Below are 24734 nucleotides of genomic sequence, written 5' to 3'. Positions count from 1 at the left end.
CGCATGGGTCCAAAAGTCGGTCTTGCAGTTGATCAAGGGAGTGGCTAATTCATGCATCCTTCTCTGGTTTGGAATGTTAAAAGCACAACCAAAACTTGGGAAAATTAACAAGAAAAATAACAATAACTTCTTAACACATATTCAAGGATCATCACATTAAATCAACTTGTCGTTCCTCCAATTTGGACCAGTTTCTTAGCATGTTTTAAAACAATTTAATGACATAATAGAACGAAGCTCCACAGGTTCCAAGAATCCTAAATCAGACAGGACCACGGTATTTCATATTAAACATTTGTGAAGATGAGGGACAATGTCAGAGCAGCATTTTTCTGGATTAATACTACGGCTTGATAGTCATGAGATGTCAGAACATGAATCAATCCTATCCTAAAAGTAAGCACGTGACTTCTCCATCTTCCTATCCTTCCAACTATCTAACTTAACAAGACCAAAATATTCTAAAAATGTAGAACTTACTGTGGTTTTGCTACAACGAAAAACAAGCGTGGAAAAGGAGAAGAATTTGTTCACTCGCTCAGCATGTCAGTCACCTCTAAAGATGGACAAGCGTAAAGGAAAAATTCATGCCAATGGAGGCGTCTATTGATGGAAGAGTGAAAAGAGGGAGATGATTAGAAAAATAAAGAAGGGAGAGCAAAATACATGCAGAAGCTAAATGAAAACTCTGACAACCTGGATTGAGGGGTTGCCACCATCTCTCCTGCCTATTGGAAAATGCTACTCACAGAACAATCATCGTGCACTCGCCAAATTGTTTCACCGAGAAGATTTGCGACTGAGAGAACGGTCAGCTGTGGGAAATAGTTTTTCTCCATGGCAGGAATTGTGTTTGTGACGATGACCTCTTGAAAAAGGCCACTTGACAACCTCTCAATCGCAGGGGGGCTGTCAGAACAAGAATATTAATAGTGAATTAATATAAAGGTACCTCAAGAATGTGTAAATTTGCAACCATAAATCAAGAATGTTGGAACCATAGGAACAAAAAAATTGCAGTTGTTTCTAATATTCAAAAAATAACACCTTATGGCTGTCAGAACAAGAATATTAATAGTGAATTAATATAAAGGTACCTCAAGAATGTGTAAATTTGCAACCATAAATCAAGAATGTTGGAACCATAGGAACAAAAAAATTGCAGTTGTTTCTAATATTGAAAAAATAACACCTTATGAGTCTCAACATCAATGATATGCGAATTAATACTACCTCCTGTCCATTTTAGATGTTGTTTTAACCTCAGGAAGGCATTAATTATCTTTTTCCAAAACAACCCCTCCTCCAATTAATGATCTAAGAAGTTTGAGAAACTAAGGGCAATTTGAAGAGATTATAAAGGGTATGATAGCCTGGGAGGAGCGGAGAACATTGAGGATGACCCCGAATTATCTAGTGGACTGTTGACTTGCTCCAAGTCCAAGAACGTTCAAGGAAAGCACGCTAAGGAGTTGCATGATCTTCAACAATTTGATTAGAAGATATTTGGAGAATCACTGAGAATTCTTGCAACGAATACCATTTTTGGAGGCTTGGGAATTGAAGCATCAAGACCCCAAGCCAAACCGTGTGACACGGTTGCACCAACTGTTCGCCATGGTTTAAGAGGGGCTTGAAGATCGATAGGAAAATAAGCTTGTGGATTTCGACACGATTTAGCTATGAGACACGGTTGAGGCCACTGTTGAGGACACGGTTGGGCCGGACGAGCTATTTTGGAAAATTAACTTTCGATAGGAAAATAAGCTTGTGGATTTCGACACGATTTAGCTATGAGACACGGTTGAGGCCACTGTTGAGGACACGGTTGGGCCTGACGAGCTATTTTGGAAAATTAACTTTGGAACTTTTTCCTATTTCACCTATTGGGTATTTAATATTTATAATATCCTAGGGTTATTTCATTAGTCACTTACCATATTTTGACATAAGAAAACTCTTGAGAGAGATTTGGAGCCTCTTGGTTCGCATTCGACTTTGGATTACCTTTTTTTAAGAATTGGGTTCTTGAGGTTAATCTTCTTCTCCTTTCTTTATATCTAGAGTTTCTTTTTGTCGTTTTTTGGAGGCGATCGAACACGTAAGTCAGTTGTTGCCTGAGACCTTCATCTAGGGTTCTAGATTTTTCTTCTTGATTTGATTATCCAAACTACTTTCGATTATTTTAATCGAAAATCTATCTTCAATGTTGCTTCAATTATTGTTATTTTCATATTCCGTTGCCTCGTGTATCTCGGATCGTATCAGGGTAACTTAGTCAATAATCCTTATAATGAATGATATTATATGGTTTTATTAATTGGTATGCCAAAACATTAAACAAACATTAAAATGGACCGGAGGTAGTACTAAACTACAATAATATTTGTGAAATATTAGTGAAAGTTTGAGTCTTAGCTGCTCCCAGAAATTCTACTCTCATATACCAAAGAAAAGTGACTAGGCCAAATTTGTACAAGGTTATACATATACTTCCACTCCACAAGAAGTTAACAACCAGTATTAAAATAGAAACGTTTTACCCTTAAAAGAAATGATTGAAGGTCTGCAAAAGAATAGAACAATTTTCACACAGCAACAATCCAGTTGTAAGCTAAAACATCAGCAAAGATAGATTTGTTGAAGTATATCCATATTCACCCAGTTAACCACTCTACTAAGGGTATAATGTGTGTATATATATAGAGTTCTTAATGCTGTATAATGTGCCAATTAAATGGGAAATTTTACCTTAAAACAGCATGCGTACAGCATGCATAAACTTCACGTGCGCCCTCCTGATGCAAAAGTGCTGCGCCTTTGGCAATAGTCCCTAAGACCCATAAGCAGAAAGTTAACAAATGATTTTCAAGCCTGACCTCCTTAGAACAAGAGAATGAGCCGAACAAAAGCAAAAGAAGCTCCACACTGCACATGTGCACCTAGTGGAACTTCTAGTTGTGACAATTTCATAATCTTAAGATGCGCAAATGGAAGAAAGAGAAACATAAATAAAATAAAACTTTCAGGGCGAATAACTCAAGATAGAGGATACTAAACAGATCACCACATAGTTCATTGATTCAGTTAGTGTCCATGCTAAAAAGAACTAAGACTAATAAACAATTTATGTTTCTAGGTTTTGGATCGACATGAATATTGGAGTTATGCGTTCAACTAACCTGCTGTGTCAATCATGTCATCCACCATAACTGCAACTTTTCCTTTAACATCACCTATCAGGTTCATAACCTGCAACACAACAAAATAAAGGCTCCAGGATAAGATAGGATGTATTGAAAGCGATGTTGGAAGAAGAAATGCAGACACAGTTTACTACTTTGAGTAGTATAATAGCTCTATAAAATTGTTTTCACCTGAATTCAAGCATATCTGCTATGGGTTTTTCCCCTCCGTAACAGATGTAAGTGATAAATTAAAAAGAATAATTAGGATGATGATCCTCATATAGAGCAACCCATATCTAAAAGCACCAAAATCATGTTGAGGTAGACTAAAGAAGAAGTGCAGATAGATGCACGCCACAACACAGTCAGTGACCCATGAAAAATAATTATTTGATGTCTTAACCGATATTAATAACTAGTCTTAGCATACGCGCGTTGCGCGTGTACCCTATTTCAATGAATATAAATTTTAAAAAATTATATAAATAATCTATTAAAACTTGTGCTAGAGTTATAAAATTAAAATTAACAAAAGTGTAAGTTTCTAAAAGTTATTGATCCTAATTAGCTAACTTTGAACGAAAGAAGAAACTCTCAGGACAAAAATACAATTGTTATATTTCTATGATCAATAAGAAATGTCATATGAATTCTTTCCAACATAAAGACTAAATTACTATTGCAAAAGGTATTATTCAACTGCTACATTTTGATTAATCTACTCTTTCTTCGTTTTGGAGGAGTTTTCTTTATCTGTTAAAGCACATAACTATGCATCTGAATATTTCCTATATGGAAGTAAGAGCCTAAAATTATAATGGAATTACTTACTGGATTCTAAAAGAACTATGTTAATCTGTAAGCGAAAAATATGAAGCTTATGTTAAAAAAAATCCTATACTTTGCACGAAATTAGTTACACCCCTAAACAAATTATTGTCTTAGTTACCCCGAAGTTGGCTATTTGACAGTTATTACTCATAGACATTGACGTGGTAAAGTGAGTGGATATATACACTCTCTCCTTTAGGCATGTGAAAGTGAAGAAAATTTAAAAATCGACTTTCAGATGTAATATTTTTAATCGTTAATATAATTGTTTATTTGTTAGAATATAATTGTGCATTTCTTCTTACTTCATCTTAATATATAATGCATACTTTATCTAACTTTGTATTTTTAATTGTTTTTTAAAATACAATGGCTTTTGATCCAATTATATATTTTATTTTTTGGGGGCTAAATTTGTAAAAACTTAGCTGGAATTTACCATAAATAAAATAGTTTTAGCTAAAATAATAAAGTACTAATTGTGTATTATTTATTATTTTTCTTTAGATGCAAATGACTATTTCTTGTTATTGTATATTTTTATTTTCGGGACAAATTTATTAAAAAAATTGGCTAAAGTTTATTATTTTCTTGTTTAATTAAAAAGGTATAGCCAAAATAACGGAGTTGCAATTATTTTCAAAAATCCATAACATTTTTGAAATGCTTAAAGCCACCTACTACGTTGTTTAAGTGAATAGAATAATTATTATAGTATATATTTTTATTTCTTTGACATACACGCATTTTTGTCGTTCATCCAAAAAATTATTTCTCACTTGGATAACAATTGTTTTTGTGGCGAAAAACTTCTAAAGTCATTTAATGACTATTGTTTTGGAAGATTCAAAAAACTTAAGTAATAATTCTTACAAAAAAAATTATTCAAATATGAAAAGTAAAATCTTACTCGATATTAGATTCCTATGTATTAGGAGTTTTTACCTAACTCAAATAAGAAAAGATTTAATAGTCAAAATTAAATTAATTTAAAAAGCATAAATATTAAAAAAAATCAAATGACTATTTTGTCCAGTGTGAACTCTATATTAGGTAAAAAAGCTAAAAAAGGCGAACAATATTTTGCTAAGGTCATTCGTGGTTATATATATATACACACACATTTATGCTTGTGCAGTTTTATGTGATTACATATGACTTTAATTGTACATGAACTATTTATTTTGTATGATAAAAATAAAAGTCTTTAAAATGTTAATTATTTATTTATTGTTGAGACAATTTTACGTGCTTAGTATCTTGAATGAATTTTATATCTTCTCTATGGTGCTACGTGATGATCTCATATAAATTATTTGCATCCCAAATGTTACATATATGGATTTATTTTCAATTAGTACATAAGGTAAAATATTGATAGATATTAAACTCTTAAGTAGTAGGACTTCGTACCTAGTTTAATAAGGAAAGATACTATAGGCGCGCTTTGCGTGTACCCGATATTAATGAATATACTATTTTAAAATATATAAAATATTATTAAATAATGTGATTGGATTGTAAAATAAAAGTTAAAAAAAGTATAAGCTACTAAAAAGACGAATGTTGATTGCAAAGAAATCTTGGCCATAGAAGTCCTCAAATACATAATTGTGATTTATGAGGACTTCTGGGAGAATATTTGATGAAAATTATTGATATATTTATGACGTAAGCAAGCAAATTATAAAATTTCTCAAATAAAATAAATTTAAAAATTAAATCTTTTGGTCTTTTGGTGAATAAAGATGTTGGCTTATAGCTCTTAAAAAAATTGATAAGTGATAACGTCTAAAATTTACTAAGGTTGGCTTAATATTTTACAACAAACAATTAAAGATATAGAAATATCAGAAATTATTATTTGTTGAAATAATTAAAAAGATGATGACAATTCGTTAAGAATAGATTTCGTCTATAAGTTGAATATATTTTTTATTAAAATTAGGACACCAACGATGGTATCTTTCTTCATTCATTGGTCAACACACATTAATTGTACACACATTTATGCTTGTGCAATTTTATGTGATTACATATGACTTTAATTGTACATGAACTATTTACTTTGTATGATAAAAATAAAAGTCTCTAAAATGCATAATTAATTATTTATTGTTGAGACAATTTTACGTGCTTAGTGTCTTGAATGAATTTTTTACCTTCTCTATGGTGCTTCGATGATCACATATAAATTATTTGCCAATCACGTTAAGCATCCTAATTGTTACATATATGGATTTATTTTCAATTAGTATATAAGGTAAAATATTGATAAATTTTAAACTCTTAAATAGTAGGACTTCGTACCTAGTTTAACAAGGAAAGATACTATAGGCAAAACATTTAGGTGATTCCAAGGTCCTAAATATTAGGAAAATGACTTAAATTACAATTTTATCGAATATGAAAGCTATTTTTCAGGGGTAAAAAAGGCGAGCGACATTTCGCTAAGGGCCTTCGTGCTTTTAATATAATATAGATATAGATTAAGCATCACATAAAGGAGTTAGGTATGGAGCTCATACATTTAAAGTACCTTCTTGGTACAGTCTGTTAATGAATTACCGTACTGGTCCCCAAAAAAAAGAATCTGTAGCACTTTAATTAACTTGGGAGAAATGCTTATAAACTATGAGACCAAGGCTGAACACGGAAATACGGCCTACTTCACAAAAAATAACTTTTTGAGACTGCTAGGCACTTGCAAGCCAAATGAATAGTCCTGAAGAACCTATACAGCACTTCAGATAGGAATGCTCTCAAAGGACCCTTTCACCTTCCAACATTCCCCTAAAATTGTGGAAAAGCAAAAATAAAAGGAAAGGGGGAGGATTGGGAGGGGAAAGGATTGAAGCAATAGCGTTGGTTAGTCCAGCAAAAGGGGGGGAATTGACGTTTGAGTAGAATCCCTTAATTAGAGGATTAACTAAGTTTGTGGAAATACATCTTGCTAAATGATACTCCAAAAAACTGTAAGGACAACACATTGCTCACAAGCTATGTTGTTTGGACTCTTCAAAAATGTCCCCGCTGGGTGTGTGCCAGATCCTCCAAAGTAGTATTTTTTTGGAGGATCCAATACGGGTGCGGCAACATTTTTAGAGAGTTCGAGCAACGTAGCTCACTTTCTATAATTTTTAAAGAGGGTCTTTGTGAGAATGCACGGGAGAAAAATCTATTATTGATATTCTGTTTAATTATAATACAATGAACCCTATTTATATAATACATATCATACTCCTATCCTATGTGGGACTAAGACTAATTCATATTATGTACATAACTATCTAACATTCTCCCTCAAGTCGATGCATACAAATCATATGTACCGAACTTGTTACATATGTAACTAATACGAGGACCAGTAAGGGACTTGGTGAAAATATCTGCAAGCTGATCATTCAACTTCACAAACTTTGTAGCAATATCTCCTGAGAGTATCTTTTCTCTGACGAAGTGACAAACAATCTCAATGTGTTTAGTTCTCTCATGGAACACCGGATTTGATGCAATATGAAGGGCAGCTTGGTTATCACACACAAGTTCCATCTTGCTGACCTCACCAAATTTAAACTCATTATGCAAATGTTTGATCCAAACTAGCTCACATGTTGCCACAGCCATTGCTCGATATTCTGTTTCTGCACTAGACCGAGCAACCACATTTTGTTTCTTGCTCTTCCAAAACACCAAATTACCTCCTACTAAAACACAATATCCAGACATAGAACGTCTATCAGAAGGTGATCCTGCCCAGTCAGCATCTGAGTACCCACCAATTTGCTCATGGCCTCGATCTTCAAACAATAATCCTTTGCCTGGAACTGATTTTATATATCGAACAATGCGAACAACTGCATCCCATTGACTATCACAGGGAGAATCCAGGAACTGGCTTACCACACTCACTGGAAAGGAAATGTCAGGTGTAGTCACTGTAAGGTAATTTAATTACCAACCAGCCGCCTATATCTTGCAGGATCGCTAAGTGGCTCCCCCTGTCCTGGTAGAAGTTTAGAATTCGGATCCATAGGAGTGTCAACATGTCTACAGTATGTCATTCCTGTCTCCTCAAGAATGTCTAAGGCATACTTCCTTTGTAAGATAACAATACCTGAGCTAGACTGAGCGACCTCAATACTTAGAAAATACTTTAATCTACCCAGATCCTTAGTCTGAAAGTGTTGAAAGAAATGTTGCTTCAACATAGTAATACCATCCTAATCATTGCCGGTAATAACAATATCATCAACATAAACCACCAGATAAATACTGAGATTTGAAGCAGAATGCCGATAAAATACAGAGTGATCAGCTTCACTACGAGTCATGCCAAACTCCTGAATAACTGTGCCGAACTTACCAAACCAGGCTCGAGGAGACTGCTTTAGACCATAGAGGGACCGACGCAACCGATATACAAGGCCACCGGACTCCCCCTGAGCAACAAAACCAGGTGGTTGCTCCATATAAACCTCATCCTCAAGGTCACAGTGAAGAAAAGCATTCTTAATGTCCAACTGATAGAGAGGCCAATGGCGAACAACAGCCATGGATAGAAAAAGGAGGACTGATGCTATTTTAGCCACGGGAGAGAAAGTATCACTGTAATCGAGCCCAAATATCTGAGTATGCCTTTTGGCAACAAGACGAACCTTAAGTCGATCAACCTGGCCATCTGGACCAACTTTGACTGCATACACCCAACGACAACCTCCCAAGTACCACTCGTATATAAAGCAGACATCTCGTCAATCATAGCCTGTCGCCACCCTGGATGAGACAATGCTTCACCCGTAGACTTAGGGATGGAAACAGAAGACAAAGATGATACAAATGCACAATGGGGTGATGACAGACGATGGTAACTTAAACCGACATAATGGGAATTAGGATTAAGTGTGGACCGTATACCTTTCCGGAGTGCAATCGGTTAACTAAGAGGAGACAAATCTGCAGTATTAGCAGGGTCAGGTGTAGGATGTGAATCAGCTGGGCCTGATGCTGGGCGCGGACGACGATGATAAGTCATGAGTGGTGGAGCTGTAGAAGGTTGAACTGGACTAGGCGGTGGAACTGGAGCTATAGGTGGTGGAGCTGGAGTTGTAGGTAAAGATGAATGGGAGATAGTGACTGAATCTTCAAATGATGGAACTGGCAGCACCTCAGAAATATCTAAGTGATTGCCTGGACCTGTGAAGTATGATTGGGTTTCAAAGAAGGTAACATCAGCAAATATAAGGTACCGCCTGAGGTCATGAGAATAGCATCGATATCCCTTTTGCGTTCTCGAGTAACCCAAAAATACACACTTAAGAGCACGAGGAGCTAACTTATCTTTTCCTGGAGTAAGGTTATGAACAAAACACGTGCTTCCAAAGACACGAGGTGGAAGAGAGAACAAAGGTAAGTGGGGAAACAAGACAGAGAATGGAACTTGATTCTGGATAGCTGAAGATGGCATACGATTAATAAGATAGCAAGATTTAAGAACTGCATCCCCCAAAAACGCAACGGAACATGAGATTGTATGAGTAGGGTACGAGCAGTTTCAATAGGATGTCTATTCTTTCTTTCAGCTACCCAATTTTGTTGGGATGTGTACGGACAAGATGTTTGATGAATAATCCCATGAGAGTTCATAAACTGCTGAAATGGGGAAGACAAATACTCTAGGGCATTATCACTACGAAATGTGCGGATGGAAACTCCAAATTGATTTTGAATTTCAGCGTGGAAGGTCTTGAAAAAAGAAAACAACTCAGATCGATTTTTCATCAAAAATATCTAAGTGCACCTAGAATAATCATCAATGAAACTGACAAAGTAGCGAAATCCCAAGGTAGAACTGACCCGACTAGGACCCCAAACATCTGAATGGACTATAGTAAAAGGTGACTCTGCTCGATTATCAAGACGCCGAGGGAAATGGGAGCGGGTATGCTTACCGAGCTGACATGACTCACACTCTAGAGTGGACAAGTGAGATACCATTTTCTGAAGTTTTGACAAACTGGGATGTCCCAACCTTTTATGTAATAAATCTGGTGAATCAGTGACAGGACAAGTTGTTGAAGGAAGACAAGATGTGAGTCCATATGATTTTGCAAGGATAAGGTAATAAAGTCAATCTGATTCACGTCCGGTACCAATAATCCGCCTTGTACTGTGTTCCTGTATAAAAACAAGGTCATCAATAAATAAAACAGAGCATTCAAAGGATTTGGCTAAGCGACTAACGACTATGAGATTAAAAGGAATACCGGGAACATAAAGAACTGAATCTAAAGGTAAGGAAGGAAGTGGACTTGCTTGACCTATTCCAGTTGCCATGGTTTGAGACCCGTTGGCCATTGTGACAATTGGGAGAGATTGAGAACATGAAATAGTAGTGAAAAGAGATTTGTTACCAGAATTTTCAGATGCACCTGAATCAATGACCCAAGACTCAAAGGTTGAAGATTAGGAGACACAAGTCACGCTACTATCTGTTTGAACAACGGAAGCTATCCCTGAAGATGTCTGTTTACATGCTTTGTACTGAATGAACTAATATAATCCAGTAAAGAAACCATCTGGATTGGATTCAATGCATTGGATCTAACGGATTGTGAATCAAAGGCTTCTAATACGAATGCCATTATAATGTTTACGCCAAAAAAAACACCGAATTTTTCGGGAAATTACTGTTCACGCCGGAAAAAATCACTGTTCACGCCGAAAAATTATGAAATTTGATTTAAATTGGATAGGTAGGCTCGAAAACTTTCTTTCAGCAGCGCGTGGCAGCGCGTGGAGGGTCTTTTGACGGAGATTTTTGTATGGGTTGGTCGCCGGAGGCCGATCTACTTCGTGGTGGTGTTGGTTTTTGCACAACACTAACAAAAAGTGGCTTTTTACTTGCGGCAGACCTGTGTTTGCTGGAAAAAGACTTCCGGTTGACTGATTTTTTCTTCTCGAAGTCGCTGGAATTTATGCACAGCGATAAATGTCTCACGATTGCTCTGATACCATGTGATAATGCACGGGAGAAAAATCTATTATTGATATTCTGTTTAATTATAATACAATGAACCCTATTTATACAATACATATCATACTCCTATTCTATGTGGGACTAGGACTAATTCATATTATGTCATAACTATCTAACAGTCTTCACCTTATCTATTGGGAGACCAGAACTTAAAACAATGTTTCCATGAGGAAAAAAGAAAAATCAAGAGCATTTATGTGACTGACTATTTTTTAGCCATACGTTATGCAAAAAGAAGAAGAAAACCCTCAAAAAATCATACAATGCAATGAACTGCAGTACCAAGGTCTAGCTTTGTATCTACCTCGGCGACATTATGTCCGTGCCGCCTTTTGTCCACAATGGCTAATGGTGCATCAGATAACTTTTTTGCAAAGGCACGTGCTCTAGCAACTCCGCCAACATCAGGAGAGACCACTACCAAATCATTGGAAGAAATCTTCTTGCTAGCAAGGTAATCAAGGACAACCGGCTGTGCACGCAAAGAATGCAGACTGCTCATTTGCTAATTTAAAATGGCAAATACTTGAGCATTGTCAGCAGTACAGAAGAGATTACCTGACAGTACACATGGTCCACTGGAATGTCAAAGTAACCCATTGATTGCCCGGAGTGCAGATCACAAGCTAGAACACGATCCGCACCTGCTTCAGTTATAAGGTTCGCAACCAATTTGGCGCCAATGGATTCACGACCTTGTGTCTGTAATTAAAAAATTTATGATTAATAGAACATAATAAAATGCACTACAAATTGCGTTCTCATCTGTAACTCTTTAAAGAAAACTGAGAAAACCTCAAAGCATATGAAAAGAAAGTGGTAAAAAAAGACACAAGCTGTTCGACATAATCGTTGCACTACTTTCAAGAGAAAAGAAACCAAAATAATGACCCAGAAGAAGATGCAAGAAAATAGTGGCAGTACTTATAATCGTAAGAGCATAGGGAAATGTCTCTACTCCCACTCCTTTTGTAACCACCTTTTGGGTATTATTATACAGGTATATATAGATCAGGTATACATAGAGGTAAACGCCACACCCATTCCCACCTCGATGTGGAATCGAAACAAAGGCAAAGGAGGCTGATAAACTTGACCAATAAAAATTTGAAGCTTGCAAGCATAAAATTTGCAACGGAATCTAGCTTGCCTTTCTATCAGCTCTGGCATATCCAAAGTATGGAATCACGGCAGTAATGGTCTTGGCAGAAGCCCTTCTGCATGCATCTATCATTACCAAAAGCTCCATAAGGTTTTCATTGGCCGGAGGACATGTGGATTGAATCAAGTAGACATCACAGCCTCGAACACTCTCTTGCAACTGGACATAAATTTCACCATCAGCAAAGCGCTTGATGTTGACCTTTCCCAGGTCAAAGCCCATGTACCAAGCAATTTCCTAAGTGACAAAAATTGTTGCATCAGTTGAAAAGAAAAGTATAGCATAAACTTAAAAGAAGCTTCATAGATTTCACTGCTAGAAGTGACAATAATTCGTATATTTTGACGATTGAGGAGAAAAGTAAATAACTACCTAATAAAATAATATCTTAGGAATTCTTACATCAGAAGTTTCAGATATCTTTGTAATTGTCTATCTTTCGTAAGGAGAGAAAAGAAATAAATGTTCCTTTAATCCCCACTTATGCAATTTTTGAAAGGAAGAAAATTCTTTATGCTTAACGAGGAATGAAAATCTAAAGCTGAAATATCCAGACTGAAACCGCACAATTCTCCATAGTCCCAAATCCTGAAACTATATCCTTGAGTGGGCTGAACAGTGAAGTACAATGTACAACTGGAGGCAATCTCCCAATGACTTGTTTTCTTGTCCTGCTGGAAAGGCTATTCCAATTTTCTCTAAATACTACTTGATAACAAATTTTAAGACACTAGCTTATTATTTGAAGTTGAAGAATTACTGAACTGTGAATTCGGGAAGCAAATTTCAGTATGTCACTGTTTATGCTGTACAAAGCAAATAAGAAGATCTTGGTTGTCACTAAACTGAATTTGGCAGACAAGGAAACACCATGTATACACATAACAATCGTCTGGTTTACCTGAGAAAGAGAAGGATTTGCAGTTCCAGTGAATATCTTCAGCCTACTATTGTTTCTACTAACTGCATTCTCTAGGCGTTTTGCTTGCAAGAACTTTGGAAGTGTTCCATCATTGATGATTGGCACGCGAGGCTTCCCATATACTGGTTCACTTCTTTCACAACTCTGATATCCAAACAAACAAACAAAAAATGATACAAGATAAAGAAAAACGAGTTGAAGAGTATTATAATAAAACAAGCAAGCACCATAACCGCTTAAAAAAGACAGATATCTAAGAGGGCTTCAAGGCAAGCTTATAACCTGGTCAAGACCAACTTTTAAACACTTGTTGTAAGTCAAGTGCTTATAAACAAAAATCAATTCCCCTAACTCCATTTCCATTTCTCCTTGTAAAGACACTTTTCAATTTCTATTGTTTTTGTAAATATATTTAAAAGGCATTTTAATCATCTTAAACACACACATCAATGGTTTACTACCAGGGGAAAAGTGAAAAATAGCATAAAAATAAGGAAAAACAAAAAGAAAAGTTGAACCCGGATTAAATCTTCTAAAAGGGATTTAGTTTAAAGGAACCAAACAAAGAAAAAGAATGGAGAAAAAAGGGAATGCGAAAGGACTTACAACAAAGCTTGGCTGATGGGTTCTTTTAGGAACGAAGCTTTGACAGAGAGAAGAGCTCTTTGTTGAAGTTGAAGGCAAAGCCAAGGAAGAAGCCATTGAAATGGGAATTTTGGGAGGGTTTTGGCTTCCTTTATTTATCCTATTTGTATGGCGCTGCTTTAGTTGCTTTTTGTTTTGTCTGTCTCTCTTTAGGATTTTGCTTCTTAGGTGAATAGCAATTCCAGATGAGTTGGAGATAGGCATAGGTCGACGGTACAGTGTCGTTTGGTTTTCCACTCCCTCGGTTTAACTTAGGTGAATTTACTTGATTGGGCACCGAATTTAAGAAAAGAGAGAAGATTTTTAAACTTATGATATAAAATGATTCACATATATATATTGTGTGGTTATAAATCATTGCATAAAAGTAAATTATTTCTAAATAAGGAAAGAGGTCATTCTTTTTTGTACGGACTAAAAAGAAAATAGATTCACATAAATTGAAACAAATAGAGTATTTTTTTAGTAAGTGTTGTATTATACATACTGGGTTGTTCTAATTGGGTTGCTCTAGTGGTGAGCACCCTCCATAGTGTTGTAGTATTGTTTGCATCATACTAGTTGAGAGAGGTGACATGGATTAAAGTGCATAATTTTGGACTATAGGGGCCACAAAAGGTGCTTGAATTTGTGCTAGAGGAGTTTTCCTGGTCACTATAGCTTGAGGGAAGAAGTGCATATATATTCGATTTAAGAGTGAAAGTCATACTCATAAAAATTTATAAGTTTACCCATTTTAGGGTTAGCTTTAGACTAGAGTGTCTGAGTTGAAAAAATTTGCATATGAAGTTACAAATTAAGACATAAAAATGGGTCTGTAGAAATATCTAAAGTTTGGTATATTATTTTTATTTGAAATTTTGGCTTCACAGAAGCAATTTTGTCTGAAGTTACATTCATTTGTTTCACTCATGATACCTATTATTTTCACTCATGATACCTCAATGTAATTTATTCCTTTTCAGTATGAAATTAGCCCAAAATAAATAAAATCTACCGAGATTTACAATATAATAAGCCATTAGCCATGGAATCTCTGTTAGCCAACAAGAGCAAAGTTTTTAGCGAAAGATGAAAAAACAATGTAAGATATTTTAGTCTGAAGTGCATCTAATTTTTTGCAAGTACTTAAGACATTTTAATTTAAAAATTTTGCACTTAAGATGCATTTAAGATGTTTTAATTTGAAGTGCAACCAAATTTTTACATGCAATTAAGACGTTTTAGTCTAAAGTGTAAATTGCCCCAAAACACAAACTTGTTCTACGAATTTTAATAATCCAACACACAATTTAATTCCAAAATCTACTCCAAATAAGCTCAAATTTGAAACATAACTTTCAAGTATCATAAAAAATAAACTTTAATCATCAATTGGCCAAAACAATATCAAATCTAACAAACGCATTTTGCAACTAAGAAGAAGAAGAAAAAGAAACTCTAAGTACTAGCTCAGAAAAAAACACCAAAATAGCTCACTACAAAAAAAAATACCATAAACTACCTTAAAACCAGCTCAGAAATATCATTATAAACCCGTTGTCACCTCTATTTTCACAACAACTAAGTGTAACAATCCGACTGGTCGTTTTGTGCATTGTAGCCGCGTTCCCCTATTTATTGCATCTTTTATATCATTTGTGGTTATGTGACTTTTCGGGGTAGTTGGATTGGTTTCGGGAAAGTTTCGAAATGAATTGGGACACTTAGTCCCAAGGTTGAAAGCTTAAGTTGAAAGAGTTGACCGAAGTTTAATTTTTGTATAGACGACTCCGGAATAGAGTTTTTATGGTTCCAATAGCTTCGTATGGTGATTTTGGACTCAGACATATGTCCGGGTGTTGATTTGGAGGTCCGTAGGTTGAGTTGATATTTTTTTGGCAAAAGTTGGGAAGTTGAAGGTTTACAAGGTTGAGAATTTTGACCGAGAGTTAACTTTATTGATATCGGGTTCGGATTTTAGTTCCGGGAGTTGGAATAGGTCTGTTGCGTCATTTGGGACTTTCATGCAAAAATTGAGATCATTCGGAGTTGATTTGATATAGTTCGGTATGAGTTTTAGAAGTTAGAAGTTCATTAGTTTCATTAGGCTTGAATTGGGGTGTGATTCATGATTTTGATGTTGTCTGATGTGATTTGAGGCTTTGAGTAAGTTCGTATTGTGTTTTAGGACTTCTTGGTATGTTTGGATGGGGTACCAGGAAACTCAGGTGTGATTCGGATGGTTGGCGGATCATGTTTGGACTTGGGGAAAATGCTGAAGGTTGTAGGTTCTGGTGCAATCGCACCTGCGAGGATTTGGCCACAGGTGCTAGGCCGCAGAAGCGGCCTGGCGATCGCAGAACTGGGATTGGCTAGAGCTGGGAAGGAGTGCAGGTGCGAGGTATTTTCCGAATCTGCGAGCCCGCAGATGCGGGCAAGTGAGCGCAAAAGCGAAGTTGGACAGAGGCATGGGATTCCGCAGATGCGGACATTGGGGCGCAGGTGCGCATGCGCATATGCACAAATGAGAACTGCAGAAGAGAAAGGTTGCTGGAAGTTCAAGGACCGCATATGCGAAAGGAGTTCGCACTCGCAGATGCGATAGGAGTTCCGCAAAAGCGGAGGGTTGGGTTTTGGAGGAAGCCGTAGATGTGGCCACTATTCCGCAGAAGCGGGACTGCAGGTGCGGTTATGTGAGTCGCAGGTGCGAGAATCGCTGGATAGAAGGTTTTAAACGAGGGTTTAGTTATTTTACTCATTTTGAATTTGTGGAGCTCGGCTAAGGGCGATTTTTGGGAGACTTTTAGATACAATTGAATAGGTAAGTAAAGTTTAATCACTTTTAATGATAGATATTGATTACCCATTGATTATTACATCTAGTTTATGTGAATTTGAAGTAAAATTTGGGGATTTTAGGCCATGGTATTGGAGAGTGAGATTTGATGATTTGAGGGTCAATTTGTGGATGGAATTGGATGAAATTAGTATGGTTGGACTCGTAATTGAATGGGTGTTCGGAATTTGTGAATTTTGTCGTGTTTCGAAGTGCGGGCCCTAGGTTGACTTTTTGGGTTGACTTTGCATATTTGATTCAAGACTTTAGCTTTATCATTTGGAATTCTTTCTTATGGCTATTATTGATGGTATTAAGTTGTTTTGGATAGATTCGAGTCACTCGGAGGCCGATTCGCGTGGCAAGGAATTTTTGGAGTAATGATTTCTGCATTGAGGTAAGTAACATATCTAAACTTGGATTTGACGGCATTTAACCCTAGGAACTACGTTATATGAAAGGTATTGAGCTGACGTACGCGCCATGTGACAGTGTGTTTATGATTTGAGGTGGCTTTTAGACTATTATGGGATTGGTTGACTATCATGCCTCGTTATATCTGTGTTTTTAAACCTATATGTTCATTTGAGTCCTGATTCATGTTAGAAATCATGTCTAGGCTATGTGCTATTTGTTTGAGACTCGATAGGGCTATTCTTGTTGTTTCTGAGATATTTGTCTTATTTTTACACATGTTCTCAATCATGATGCTACATCCGTGTTTGATATATTTGTCTCAATGCGTTATTATTTGACTCATCACATGTTGATTGATGCCTCATATGTGTAACATTGTTGAATTAAATACTGTGAGATGTGGTTAACTGAGACTTGATCAATTGATGACTGAGCTTCGGCCATATAGCCGATTTGGTATTGATTTTGAGGTGATGCATACACCAGGCTCATATCGAGCTAAGTCTTATTGATTTGGGTGACGCGTGCACCAGGCCTCACTATTGGGCTATATGATTATGATTAGCGCTAGGGCAGGATCTGCCGCTCTGAAGTCTGACATACCAGCAGTCGGTGCAGACATGGTGTTTTATATACGCGCTTGATGATGGGCAGTTATGCCAGGCACCTGTATAGTGCTAAGTGTTGACGTGAGGTTATTCTTAATGGTTTCACTGTGATATTGTTGATTTTGACATGTGTACCTGACATGTAGGCATAGAGATATACCTTCCTCATGCTAGTTGGTAAATGAAGTGTCTTATCCGTGTTGAGCTTAAACTGTTATACTTGGAAAGCATGCCTGAATTCTTGAAATGAGAACAAGTTGAACATAATATCATTGAGTTACATGTTTCTACTGTCTCCTTTATGTTCTAAACTATTATTGGTTATTGATATTGGTCTCTAACTATTGTTTCTAAGCTCGTCATTGCTTTCAGCCCAAGGTTAGTTTTGTTACTTATTGAGTACATGGGATCGGTTGTACTCATACTACACTCTGCACTTCGTGTGCAAATTCAAGTACTTCTGGACGAGGTGATCTCTAGAGTTCTGTGGCTACTAGCTTTGGGAGACTACAAGGTAGCTGATATACCGTCCGCAGACCTTGAAGTCCTCTTTCATTATTCTATTATTACTGTTCAACTATTCAGACAGTTGTATTGAGAATTTGGCCTTGTATTTTGATACTCAGTAGTGCTCATACACTCGTTGACACCAGATCTTGGGGATGGTTGTAGCAGTATTATTATTATATTCTCAAATATTTCATGATATTTCCGCTGTCGATTTATTAAACCTTGTTTTATCAAATTCATTGTTCTCATGTGATTGTTGGCTTGCCCAACAAGTAGTGTTAGGTGCCATCGCGGCTATGGTCAGAGTTAGATCGTGACAAATTGGTATCAGAGCACTGGGTTGTTTAGGTCTCATGAGTCATAAGCAAGTTTAGTAGAGTCTTGTGGATCGGTACGGAGACGTCTGTACTTATCTTCGAGAGGCTACCGAACTATCTTACTGAAATTTGGGTTTAATGTCACAGAGCTTTTCTCTTAATATACTTGGCGTTATGGGGTGATCCACCCACCAATTTGAATACGAGTCTAGTTTCCAACACATTACACTCTTTGTCGATACGATATTGGAGTAGAGCGATAATTGCATTTTTGCGAGACTATGCAGGCAGCCTCTATGGGGCCCACTTAGGCGGTGGTCGACCTACTTCATCTTAAAAATGATTTGGATGACCATTCTTGCTCGTTTTTCAACACAACTTCATCCCCACACTCCTCCCAACCCTCCTAAACACATTTCAAAGGTTCAAGGGTGATTCCAAAGTGATTACACCATATTTCAACACCAAAAGTTGATTCAAGAAGAGAATAACACTCTTATAGTGTTGTGGTGTGATTGAAGAATGTTGTGCGCTACACCAGCTGGGGATATCAAGTTGTATCTACTTCCTAAGGTTAGTAAATTGTGTTCTTTGTTGTGCTTAAGGTTAATCATGTGTTGGTTGAATTGTTTGAGTGAAAATCCACAAAATAGCAATTGACATGGCATAAGGAATTATTATCCTTTTTGTGGGTTGTGTTGAGGCTATATATATGGTATGTTGTGGCTGAAATTTTGAAAAACAATTTGATTATGTTATGGTTGCTGTCTTTAAGCTTATCTAGGTATTAATCAACTTGATTGAAGAAGAAAACATGAAAAACAAGAGATTGACAATAAAGGTTAAAGTGCTAGGCATGTGGACTATTTTTAAGATTATTCTTATGATGTTTTGGGATTATAATGATGGGGTAACATAAGTATAATATTATTGATAATATAAGTAGATTCATGAAGAAGAAATTGGATTCAAACTCTATTTTGTTGACCGTAAACTGAGCTTGTCGCTCGTCGGGATTGTTAAACTTTGTTAAACTTTTTTGAAAGGCTTATTATGAGTATTGTTGATGTTGTTTGGGTTGTCGTTGGCTGTTGTAACTTGTGGGAAGTCATATAAACAAGGGAGGTGTTGTCCATTCTATCGTAGAATAAAGTGTGTCATTTAAATACGATAAGTTATGGTATTCGTATTGTGACGATAGTATTGTTCATTGCTTGTAGACAAAGGAGTTGCAGGTTAAGTTAGCTTGAGGATGGGACGGGATATTATGAGGTTTGTTAAGGCTAAACCTTTCCTTCATTTTGGTATGATCCTGTAACTAAACGCGTTGGGTGACGAGACATAAAGAGAAGTTAGTATTCTTGAATTCTTATACATTATCCTAGTCTCATAAGTTATAGTATTCTGCCTTATCGGGACTTTATATTTAGTTAAGTATTTTCTTTTTTCAGTCAAGAGAGCAGAGGGTCTATGTATATACAATATTACAGTATTTTCACCACCACCGAGGTAAGTTATATACCGAGCTTATTATCCGTTTGGACCGAGTCTATTATGGCCGAGCACCTATGAGAGAGCACAGAATGGGCGAGTAGTGATTTATATACCGAGCCTAGTATGACCGAGCACCTATGAGCGAGCCTACTACGGCCAAGCAGTTATCCGTACCGAGCCTTATAAGGCCGGATAGCTATTTTATTTACTACATTGAGAGAGATGAGTCAGTATCAGTAGGTAATCATATCTTCAGATCATCTTTGACTCCAGTTACTTTTAATTATTATGTTATTAGTTCAGTTTCAGCTTTTAGTTATTCTATTGCCTCACATACTCGGTACATTATTTTGTACTGACGTCCATTTTATCGGGGATGCTGCATTTCATGCCTGTGGGTTCTGATAGACAGTCAGATAGACCTTCCTAGTAGACTTATCCAGACATCAGCTTGATTGGTAAGCTCTACTCTCCCACAGTTACCAGGTCTAGACTTTGGAGTCCATTTTGTATATACAAACTTGATGGGTCGGTCGGGACCCTTTCCGGACCATGATAAAATTCTATTATCTCTAGAGGCTTGTAGACGAGTCCTGTAAATGTTGTACATCATTATTGTGGCCTTGCCAGCCCTGTGCACATGTTCACATTAGTATTGCTGGTTGTAGATTTTCATGGTAGCCTCGTCGGCCTGCACAGCTATGCATATTAGCTTTTGGGTATGTTTACCCCTCAGATCAGATACACGTTATTTTCGGATGATTCAGAATATGGCCTCATCGGCCTTGATTGGGATTATCAGATTGCAGGTAGGCCTCATCGGCCTAAGTTGAGGGCTACCCCTTTGTAAGGCCCCGTAAAAATTTCCTAATGATTTAAGATTTTAAAGTGCGCCAACGGTATTTAAGAATAACGTATTTGAGTATTAAAGGAGACCTATGAGATAGAGCTACATCATTTTGAATTGATAATGTATGTTTAAGATGTGTTGGAACATATTAAGGAGTTTTGTGAATGGCAAGAACTTGTGTGGAACAAATTGGATACATTAAATGGAAAGGATGTTTCAATTGGCACAAGACCCGAATTCAAATGAATATAACTCCCTCAATATAATGACTTAGGTGGTGATTTACCTATCAAATTAAGACCCTTTGAGTCTAGTTTCCAACACATCAAACCGTTCATCATTCTGATATGTATACAGAAAGTTATGGCCATTTTACTGAACCTATGTCATATGTGCGCCCAGATGCGAGGCGGCGCATATTTGAGAGCTTCTGCCTTGTGTGCGCGGCCAGATGCCCAGGTGAGCGACCGCGCACGTAGGAACCTATTAAATACCACCAAGGCCGGGTAGAGAGAGGGGTTAAGTCATTTCTTAAGCTAAAACCTGATTTTTTTAGAGTGAGAGAGTGCCCTAGAGTGGGAAAGTATTCCTCAACAATTGTTCTTCAATTCTTGCTCAAATCTTGGAAGATTAACAATGAAAACCCACAAGTTCTTTATCCTAAAGGTAAGATTCTACACCATAACCCTCAATCTCGAATTTTATCTAGAATTGGATAATTAGTAAGATAATATTTGGGCATGAGAGTTGTTCATCTTGCATGCATGTGTTATCAAAGGGTGTAAGAAGATTGTTGAGCTAATAATGGTAGATAATGGGTTTGGGATGATGGAATCCACCATAGGAGGACCTTGAAACCTTAATGCACACCTAGTGTTTGATGAAATGCTTAAATGAGCTAAAACCATGATCATCCTCCTAATTTTGGTTCAATTTGTTATATTTCTAAAATAGATTGAAGTTGCTAAGAATTTCGGAACATTTTAGAGTTTAAGGAAGCTCAATTGAGGTATGTTGGATAAACTACTCTTTTAGAAATTAATTCCATGATCTTCCCGTAAGTTTCAAGTATTGTTGACTCAAGTTTCTAATTTCTATGTTCCGAGTTGTTCCTAATAAATCTGATTATCCCGAGTAAGCAAAGTGTCGAAAGATGTATGTATTCAAAATATGATCCAATTATCACATTATGTTATCCTTGGGGAATGTGTTCAAGAATGATATGTGCATTAAAATATTATGGCTTTGAGTCATGTTTCAAATGAAAGTTATGATGCCAACTTGTGTGAGAAAAACTCGATATGCTTAAGACTCTTAATTACTCATATGTGTACCTGATGTCTTGATTGGAAATGCCTTGTTGTTGATAATCTATAAAGATGCTTGAAAGTAAAAGAAGTGAGTTGAAGATATAAAGTGTGGCCACTGTGCCAAGAATGAATGTTATACTTGTGGCTAGAGGTGCCAATGAAATGAGATGATGTGAGAAAGATTATGAAATGAGCCTTGATTCAATTGTTCCAAAATTACATCAAAAGTAGATTTTCCTAAAAGCTTATGTCCTCAAGTCATGCCCCAATGTGGTTGTTTTAATTAATGTTATGCTTTGTGAGTATATTCAATGTGTTTTGCGTTCTTACATATTCGTGAGTGGAAATTGTGTTTTGCCCTTTTTGGGAAAAAATATTTCAAGAATAAATGGTGTGTTACTTGTTTATGATTTTAACTTGTATTTCGATTGCCAATCATTTTACTCCATTTGTTTTGGAAAGAAATCGATTGTGTTTAAAGTCTTCATTACTAATGAACCTAAAGTTGTGATTTTCGGAATATTTTATGTGTTGATATTTATAATGATGATACATGAAAGGAAAGAAATGAAAGTGTGGAATATGAAATACGGCCATTGTGCCACGAGCGATGAATCATATGTATGGCCAAGAGAGTCAATGAAATAATGATGTTGAAAATGGTTGAAAGTGCCAATGAGGCTATATACGGTATGAAAAGTTATGAGGTAAATGCATTTGTATTGTTGTTTCCTTTGTAAACAAATCAAAAATATTTTGGGAGTATCGATAGTCACCGAGAAAGGGTAGGTTGAAATAACCTAACCCCGAAACTACATGTACCGGTGTAGAAGTGGATTGTGATTATTTCCCTTATTTGGGATGAGATTGATGTTATAAAATTATTCCTCTTATTTGGGATGAGATTGATGTGATAACATTATTCCCCTTAATTGGGATGAGATGATTGATAGAAAAGGATGATGTCGATCCACACGGCATTGTGGTGAGATAGCCTAGCCGATCGGGTCGTGATCAGATATCATGCCGTACACATGGTGGTGATTGTGCTAGAAATTGTAATTGGAATTGTGATTGTGGTTGATGTCTCTAATGAGATGGCCTAGCCGATCGGGTCGTGATCGAACTCCGTGCTAAAAGTACGGTGGTATTGGTATTGAGAGTGATTGTGGTTGATGTCTCTAATGAGATGGCCTAGCCGATCGGGTCGTGATCGGACTCCGTGCTAAAAGTACGGTAGTATTGGTATTGAGAGTGATTGTGGTTGATATCTCTGGTATATCAGTGCTAAAGATCTCCCAACCAAAAATATATATTATTTTCGTATTTTGAAAATTATTATGTTTTAACTGGACATTTGGATATGGTTGATTGTGACTGCTGTTTCTATGGTTTTCCCTTTCTTACATTGGCATTCTATTTTGAAAGTGGACAGTTAGCTTTACATACTAGTACTATTTCATATGTACTAGCGTCCCTTTTGCCGGGGGCGCTGCATATTCAATGGATGCAGGTGGTTCATCAGCGGGCATCTTTGTTCCTCGTTAGCAGTCACTCTCTATTCAACAGGTTTTGGTTAGCCCTACTCTATTCCGGGCCTAATGTCATTTGAGTTGTACATTGTGTTTTAATGTATAGCCGGGGCCTTGTTGCCGGCACTTCCATACTACTCTTCTGTTGTACTTAGAGGCTCCGTAGACAGGTTGTGGGTAGTGTTTGATGTGGGGAATTAAACTAGAAATGTTGGCATTTGGCAAACATGTTTTTCATTATATCTATAAACTTGTAATACTTTGGAAACTATGAATGAAGTTGCTAATGGAAATCTTTTCAATGTTTGATTAATGGAGTACATCTGCTCTTTATTCATGGATGTGTTTGGGTAAAAGGAAATTTAACAGGCTTGCTTAGCCGGGTTTACTTGGTTGAGCCCCGGTCGCGCTCCTCGATGTTGGGGCGTGACAAAATTGGTATCAGAGCCCAAGGTTTTAAGGTGTCCTAGGATGTCTCGGAGCCGTGTCTAGTAGAGTCCTTCTTATCGGTGTGTTGTCGACCACATTTATAATGAGGAGGCTACATGGGCATTTAGGAATTTCACACTTCTTTAATACTCCAGATCGTGCGATATAGCTCAAGATAGGAAGCTAAATTCCTCGTCATGTCTCATTTTCCATATGAGTAACCTACGAGTTCGAGGCATCAAAGAGGGAACGAAAGAACCAATTGCTAGGGGAAGTGTTTAATGTCACCACGCCACTAGATTATGTGGTGAGAGCACCTAAGAAATAAAAGAGGATTATTGGCATCAATAAGCCAGAATGTTTGATATGAAAGAAGAGCCACTCGGGTTTATATTGGATGATTCTTGAAATATGTTATGGTTGCAGAAACAGGGGGCACAAGAAGAACAGATGCCCTTAGGTTGGATACACCCATCCCGGTCTGCCCGATATGCGGGCAAAAATATTTTGCGTCATGTTGTGAGTATGCTCGTGTTAGGGGTGGTAGATTTGGGCAATTCCAAAAGTCCATACAACGAGTTGTTGCAGAGATTGTTACTCCCGCCATGAAGGCTTGGAGGAAGACTAAGGGGAATGCTTATGATGTATGCAAAAAGTATAAA

At 36.8% G+C, this 24734-nt stretch overlaps 1 protein-coding gene across 1 annotated transcript; it reads right to left on the bottom strand.

Moving 5' to 3' along the window:
* Positions 1 to 130: 130 nt before the first annotated feature.
* LOC107799734 (ribose-phosphate pyrophosphokinase 1) lies at positions 131 to 13999 on the bottom strand. Its single transcript, XM_016622875.2, has 8 exons — positions 13749 to 13999; positions 13122 to 13286; positions 12209 to 12457; positions 11617 to 11760; positions 11363 to 11530; positions 3183 to 3252; positions 2752 to 2833; positions 131 to 909 (listed from the first exon to the last, which is right to left on the bottom strand). Exons 1-8 carry the CDS (start codon positions 13989 to 13991, stop codon positions 729 to 731), a joined length of 1302 nt encoding a protein of 433 aa, XP_016478361.2. The 5' UTR covers positions 13992 to 13999; the 3' UTR covers positions 131 to 728.
* Between the last annotated feature and the right edge of the window lie 10735 nt (positions 14000 to 24734).

The sequence above is a fragment of the Nicotiana tabacum genome, chromosome 23, assembly GCF_000715075.1.
Source record: "Nicotiana tabacum cultivar K326 chromosome 23, ASM71507v2, whole genome shotgun sequence".
Lineage (NCBI taxonomy): Eukaryota > Viridiplantae > Streptophyta > Magnoliopsida > Solanales > Solanaceae > Nicotiana > Nicotiana tabacum.
This window is presented reverse-complemented; position numbering and strand designations above follow the sequence as displayed.